The sequence below is a fragment of the Solanum tuberosum genome, unplaced genomic scaffold, assembly GCF_000226075.1.
Source record: "Solanum tuberosum cultivar DM 1-3 516 R44 unplaced genomic scaffold, SolTub_3.0 scf00076, whole genome shotgun sequence".
Classification (NCBI taxonomy): Eukaryota; Viridiplantae; Streptophyta; class Magnoliopsida; order Solanales; family Solanaceae; genus Solanum; species Solanum tuberosum.
Genome location: NW_006239000.1, coordinates 11,296 through 18,987, shown reverse-complemented (window position 1 = coordinate 18,987; position 7,692 = coordinate 11,296). Strand labels below are relative to the sequence as shown.

The 7,692-nt window shown below is 37.3% G+C and overlaps 1 protein-coding gene across 2 annotated transcripts in view; it reads left to right on the top strand.

The window, feature by feature from the left end:
* The window catches only part of LOC102602589 (ribosomal RNA large subunit methyltransferase I), a 19,071-nt gene extending 13,252 nt beyond the window's left edge, over window positions 1–5,819 (top strand). The window contains exons 6-8 of one of the 2 annotated variants that reach the window (XM_015308120.1): window positions 3,476–3,660; window positions 4,299–4,436; window positions 5,458–5,819. In XM_015308120.1, the coding sequence (XP_015163606.1) occupies window positions 3,476–3,660; window positions 4,299–4,436; window positions 5,458–5,595 (461 nt within the window). In that variant the 3' untranslated portion in view covers window positions 5,596–5,819. The remainder of the gene's footprint in view (window positions 1–3,475; window positions 3,661–4,298; window positions 4,437–5,457) is intronic. The other variant, XM_006345956.2, reaches the window with a different exon arrangement.
* The last annotated feature ends 1,873 nt before the right edge of the window (window positions 5,820–7,692 follow it).

The following is a 7,692-nucleotide window of genomic DNA, read 5'->3' as shown; positions in this document are numbered from 1 at the left end:
GGGGGGGATTTTTTTTTTTTAATGTATTTTCTCAAATTATAGTTACATATGACTATGATAATTATTAGAAGTAACCATAACAAAATTCTGAAAGCAAAAAAGGCTAAAAATCTACTTCTTTTGTCTCAATTTATGTGTCACACTTTCCTTTTTAGTCCGTCCTATAATTAGAAAGAATTTAACTTTAAAGTTCCCCTTCAACCCCTAATGAATTTAGCTTTCTTTCTTCTTTGCTTAAAAGTTCCTTTCTATTTTTTGGATTTTATTATTGAGTCCTTTTATTTGGTTGTCTGCAGTATATGTTCTTTTTGCTCATTTCCAAGAAAATGCTCCATAGCTCAACTCCACGCCTCATAAAGTTAGTGCATTTATGTTTATCAATGTTCGACCACCAATCTCATAGGGAGCTCATAATTTAGTGTTAGTTCAAGCGAATTGGACATTTTTTGTTTAGCGTTTACTCCCTCCATTGACTTTTACTCGTCCACAATGGACTCTGCACACCCCTTAAGGAATAAAAAATGAAGTGCATATAATCTTTGATGAACTTGAGAAATGATTTGGAATGAGTAGTTAATGCTCAGGATAAAACAGAAAAAAGAAATTCTCTCTCTTGAAAAAGATATGCTAAAGTGGACAAGTAAAAGTAAATGGAGGGAGCACATAGAACTATGCTCTGCAGGATCTAACTTTTCTCTCTTTGGGAAATGTGCAAATTTTCTGATTACCCTCTTCCATGGTGCTCTCGGCTGTAATATTACTCCGACAATCCATTTCCTAACATCTTTTTCGGATTCTTTCTTTGTCCGAGACTCTTTTCCTTAATCCTCATTCTTTTACTTGCTGATACTTCTTTCAATCTTATCCATTTTGTCTCCGTGATGCTATTGATATGCCTCTATATGATTTTTTTTTTTTTTTTGACTAATCACCATTTGCCGAGTAACTTGAGCGTACATTACAGTGACGAGAAGGTGGATGTGGTGAGTTAATAAGGAAGTATGGGTAGAGTTTTCATTTTCTAAGAAGTATGGGTAGAGTCTGTTTTCTCCTCTGGGAAAAATCTTTTGAAGAAGTGAGTCTGAGACAACTGGTATGAAATCATAGAAGGAAGAAATATTTTATGAACAGGATTACATCTGATAGACTTAATGTTCTGGGTCAAGACAACATATGTAGAAATTGGAATAATTAGAGCTTCCGGAACTTTAACATATGGGGAGATTTATCAGGGTGGTGGCAACTAACAGCAACAATAAAGCCACGATCTTATCCCTGAGATTAGTAAAAATGTTGGATGACGAAGTTTTGGGAAAAAATAAGAAAATTTGTTATAGAAGGGGGAAGTAGGAATGAACCACAAATGGTTAGTAGTGAATGGAGCTATAGAAGACTGGCCAAAAAATGAGATCAAAGTGGTGAAAGATGATTTGCTTGATCCTAGTCAGTTTCGAACTGAAACGAGCTCTTTAAGGAGTAGGGTGGAATATCACTGCAGAGGTTTGCTGGGTTCCTTTTTAGAATTATTTGCAGAAGCCTCCATGTTACATAGATACAACACTGGGCCAGTAAAAAAGTAGAAGATCCCGATAGAAGTCAAGGTTAAAGAGCTGAATGATAAATATTTCCTGATTGAATTTCCTTCGAGGATGGAAGCTGAAAGAAATAATACGGGAAAATGGAAGTTCAATGGTAAAGAAATTTCTCTAGAATGGTGGTCCCCGGCTCAATCTGTAATAGAAGGAACTGTAAGCCAGAGAAAGTGTGGCTCAAATTAATGGGTTTCATATCTTCAAAACTTGAGAGCTATAGCACCATGTCCATGAATTGCCTAACCCCATATAATAACATATCATTTACGGATATCCTTCTCTTTCAATCACACTAAAACCCAAGCTTGTGAACTCAATAGAGCCATATCCTGCATACAAATAAAGCTAGGCGTTAGCAACTGTTGCATTCAAATAGAGACTATTGTTCAAAATATTATCGTGAATCTTCCTCCCTGCTAGTAGCCCAGTTTTTGCTTTAGCAGAAAGAACAGATGGAGCAGTTAAATCATTTGGCTTTGTATTCCCTCTTCCACCCTCTTGAAGAAATTTCCAAGCCTTAGTGCAAATCCATTTATTGTTGACCCATGAATCATATCTGTCCAAGATACCACATTCTCTTCCACCTCCCGTTCCTCACCAACTCACTAAGAAAGTATTCCAAGACCATGCATTCTGCTCTGGCATTTCCTCAAATAACGCCAAGGTCTTACTCAGGTGCCCAATTTACAACACCCACTTATCACAATGTTCCACAAAAGCACACCCTCCCGCCGTGTTCGTTAAAATACAAAGCATTGTCAGGAAGGAGGCTTTGGTACCATTTGTACAGACAAACTTCAAGGATCATGACATAAACAGAAAAGTATTCGATTGATTTCAACTCAAAGTAGAAGTATAGTAGTTCTCAACAAAAAGGAAGTGCAAATTACAAGAATTTGGATTATAAAATGCTAATCTAAACCAGCGAACTACCTTTTGGTATATTCCTTGTATACGATCAGGCCTTGGCCATTTTTATGAATGAAAATAGGTTTACTTGATATTAAAAAAGATGAAATTAAATCTAAACCAACAAACTAAAAATCAAGGCTGTGACCTCAGCAATAATGGCAGTGACTTAACAGTCTTTAGAAGGAGAAGAATAGGGAAGAGAGAGGAAGAGTTACAGAGATACAGATAGAGAGATAGGAAGGAGCAGAAGAAGAGTTGAGAAGAAGAAAAGAGTCAATTTTAAGAGAATGAGAATTCTGTTTTGATTCACTACCTTCATTCACATTTCCTCTATGCTTACATTGATAAAAGAGAGATGATGTGCCAAGCTGTAGCAATGTGACATTCGACCAGCTCACGTGCCTCTGACAATTGAGATCATTATTTGATGAATGGTGCAAGAAGAACACCGCAGAAGACAAAAAGGGGAGCATATCGGTATGTACATGTGGTGAGAGGGGTATATACCTCTAGAGTAGCAATAAAGAAGCGGAGAAAGATATTGGCTTGTTTTGTTTGCTATTTTCTCTGTTCTCTTTTTCTCTGATATTGTTTATGACATGGAGGAGGATTATACACCCAATAGCAACTAATTCATAGATAACAGAATTAAAAGAAACCCGTGCTTCTCGCTTCCTCACTGCTCTCTCATTTGCACGCTATGCACTTTCTTCATTCCTTGAACTTCATAACGAGTGAAATTGCATTCCTGCCGTCATTGAAAGCAAGAAGATAGATTCTTATTGCTATCATTTTAATCAGTAAGTCTGTGGACTTGTTCAAGAACGTGAGCAAAATTTGTCTTATTCCTCAGGGGTGTACCAGAACGTTTGTGTAGATCGTATGTGCTGTTTTAACCTTGGTATTACTCTGTAAGTTTGCTTCTGGTTTTCTAGTCTAATGATGAGTTAATTCCACTCCTTGGTTTGAAGGTGTTGATACATCATTGCCTGCTTTGCAACTTGCCAAGGAAAATGTTGCATTAAATGGCCTGGATCCTCGAAGGATATCTTTTCTTCGGCAAGACGCAACTGAGTTCATGAAGGCTGCTGTTTCTAGAAACGAATCATGGGATATAGTTATACTGGATCCTCCTAAATTGGCACCTCGGAAGAAGGTAATTTGCAATGTTTTGTATGGACTTCAGTATTGATGTCTTGTTTCTTGGGAGCTTACTGTTAAAATGTACTCTGTTCAGACTCTAAAAGAGATTTGCATTTGCTGTGTAGAGTTTAGACATTGCTCGATTTCTCGATTCTGGTTAATGAATTATTATGTAACGCGTTGGTCTTGGAAAGTGATGTGGTGCCTCAAGCATTGGTTGTTGGATCACATGGCTAATGGATTTGAAGAATACTTTTACTAGAATGTTTCTAGTAGTGAATGGTGATCAACTTCTATATCAAGGACCAGTGCATACAATGCATTAACCATTTAAAAGTAACTCTTATGAAATTATAGAATATGACATGTAAGTCACTTGTCTTGAGCCGAGGGTCCATTGGAAACAGCCTCTCTACCTCCCAAGGTAGGGGCACTTCTGAGTATGCTTGGGAATAGCGTCCTGGTTCCTAACTTCCTCATTTGTGAGGACAAGTCATAGTTGCCTCTGTTGTCTACGATTCATCACTTCTATTCCATCTCAATCTGCATTCCAACTAATTGGAAGGAAAAAGCTTCTGTACGACGTTATGTTATTTGTTTCAGAGCTCGTTCATTTTGAAGTGGTTTTCACTTTTCTCTTACTTAATCCAGGTCTTAAAGAATGCGTCTGGAATGTATAGGAATTTGAACTATTTGGCCATGCAGTTGACAAAAAGAGGTGGTCTCCTCATGACCTGCTCATGTTCTGGAGCTATGACCCAAAGTGGAATGTTCTTCCGCATTCTTCAGGCAAGTTAATTTCTTTTTAATTCAAGGGCAAGCAGGAAGATATATCACTCCATTGGAGTTTTTGATGACCATATAAAAAGTCTTTTGAATAGTTTCCCAGCAAAGGAAATTTGTGTTTGAATAACTGTTTCTGAAAAAAGTTTTGGAATTTGTTCTTCCCTAACATTTACATTTTCTTTTTATTTCGGAGGAATGACTATGGTAGTAGTACGAAACCTGTAAGAATAAAGAGACCCAAATTCAGTGGCTACGTAGTTTTTGCACCCAAAATCCATTTGATGCTCTGGAATTGGATGTTCAATTAATAGTTTTGTTAAAATACAATGTGATCTAATAGAACACCATGATATAAGGTGTAAAGTAGACTTTAGTGAGTCAATTTCAACTTTGACAACTTTTGCTCTGCTCGTTCTTGGTTTTACAATGGTATGTAACATGGATGAGGTCAACAAATAACTAGATGTTGTTTATATATGTGAGAAATTAAAACACGGGAGAAATATTACCAAGATGTACGAAGACAATTGTCTTTTTATATCCATACTTTACATTTTAAGTAATACTTCGTACATGTTTCCAATGTGAGACACACTAACCGAAGTATTACTATATACACATTATCTATGCACATTAGCTGTCTAGCAATATATGTCATATCACATATGTATGTGGATAGACAGAAACTTGTTTCTCCTCCTATGTCTTCCTTGATGACCATTAGAATACTGATAACCATATCACTTCAATGAAAGTATCCTCCCTTATTGTGCCAAGTGTGCCTGTAGGCTGCATGAGCACATTTCAGGTAAAAATAGCAGAACTACACACACACATAGAGATGTAGTTAAAGACAGATCCACCAAGCGGAACTTTTATTCAGCAGCAGAGATATTTTTTCTGTTTTAGAAAGCTCATATCTGATCTTTCTGGTACTTAATGTAGCCTCTTTCCAAAAGAGGACTTGTTAATTTTAGCTATGTTGTAATCCCAAACTGAACTGTATGTTAATTTCTTGATCCAGTCCATGAAACGTAGGTTGATTGATGTGTTCTCTTGTTTGCCTGCACTTAGGGTGCTGCGTCAATGGCTGGGAGGAAAATCACTATTGTTCGTGAGGCAGGAGCAGCATGTGACCATCCGATTGATCCTGCCTATCTAGAGGGAGCATATCTCACGAATATCTTGCTTAGAGTGCTGTAGATGTCTTTTTCTGTACATAGAATGAAACTCCTTGTTTACGACAGGCTGAATCAATTTTAGGAATGGAATCTACCGGTTCCTAAGAGACTAAATTAATTTCTTTTTCTTTATCCCTTTCCACATTAATCCTATTCTTGTGTCGACTCCTTTCATAATCGTAACCTCTTCATGTTTGCCACCTCACCTTTTCTTAGTTATTTTACTGTTGACGGTTGAAGTTGGTTTGAGCTGCTAATCGAATGAAAACGAAGATGCAACCCTAAATGAACGAAATAAATAGTTTGAGCGTTGTCGTTTTGAAACTGCAACTTCAATCCAGCAGATGATGCACATACAAGGAGAATTCTAAAAAATTCCAATAGTTACCAACTTTTGGGCATGATCTGCATTCTGGCATCACATCAGAGGACACGTGATTGAGTCAGGAGAGTTCTTCCTTAACACTTTCGGTTAAATATATTGAGGATAATCTTCTTAGTTGGCTTGGTTGAAGAGTGAGTTTGTAACAAAGGGGGATTCCTTCACACTTTGGGTTAAGTACGTTGAAGGTAATCTCTCTAGTTGGCTTGCTTGAAGAGTGTGAGTTTGTAACGAAGGGGAATTGTATTGATGAGGAGAACTGTACATTGGAATAGGAATTCATCATAGAAACAATAACAAAAACATAATAAAGAAGGGAGAGTTGGTCTAGGAAACAACTAAGAAATAAAAGACTTCATAGCATAAGCCTTGATACAATTATATCATCATCTATATGCTGGGACCCTAACAAAGTGCAATGGTCCCAAACGCAACTTGCCAGTCACAAATAAGTCATCCATCATGGTTATGTATGTTATAAACTCCTGCCTTGCCCTCAAGGTTTGAGTAGAACAACACTAATTTCTTAGTGGATATGAGGTGGAGACTCAAGCATGATATTAACAACATATGTGTCCATCAGCATGCCATCTTTCTACGTGACACCATATATACTAGAAAGTATCTTATTAATTCCATCATAAGGTTGGGCAACTGTAGTGTGATCCAAATCATGTGACAAACTCATTAGTCTAACAGTAGAGTAGCCTATTTCAAGGAGAAGTAAGGAGTTCGACACCAAAACGTACAATTATTAAACCCTAAAAACTAAAAGGAACTCGCTAAAAACACACATCAAAATGGATAGTTCTCCCATTTATGGGCGAACTATAACTACAATATTTTAACACTGTCATCCCTGTTAACTCCAAATCCATCTAAAATAATACTACACAAACTTTAAAGGTAGTTCGCCCGCAAATGGGCGAACTACAATCCTTTTTATTAACTCCTCACAAAAAAATTTGGGACTCCCGTGTTGCCTACGTTGCCCCATATGATTCTCGACATGTCTCTTGGTTTTATGATCGCAACTGACATCTTAAAATACTCTAATAGCGACATCATTATATGGCAAGCATGTTACTTGGTGCATGGTCATTCTTAGTTGGTGGAGCAATTTGCCTGGTTAATTCCGTTAGAATGAGACCTCAACATCCCTTCACAACCATCTTCATAGAGGAACTATGGCCTTTTAGGCAATAACATGTCTGTGATGCCCTTATATAGATGTTCTGGTCTGCACAGGGGCTACATTGATGTATTGAATGAGTATATAGCCTTGGCTGACCGACGCAGGTAATCTTTGAAATTTCATCTTGATGGGGATATATCATTGCAATTGTTGGTCTTCAACGAGGAATTCCTAATAAGCGCGAGTCATTATCTCATATTGACTACATCATCTCATGAGGTCAGAATTTCACCTGAAGTTTATCACTTCAGGCTTCGGGTGTCCATTTCAGGCGATTTTTTTTTGAACCTGCGTATTTTTTCAAAATCTACGCAACCAAACCGTCGTAAAGCGGTTTGAGCGAGCCGATTTTTAAGAAAATGCCTTTTACTCATTGAAATATGATCAAAAAGTTAAAAGGAAATTCAACGAAAGGCGATGAGTTTTTCAGATAGATCTCGCAAAAATATGAGGAATCAAAAAAAGAATTACGCCGAAAGGACGTTCGAGTCGGAAGTTACG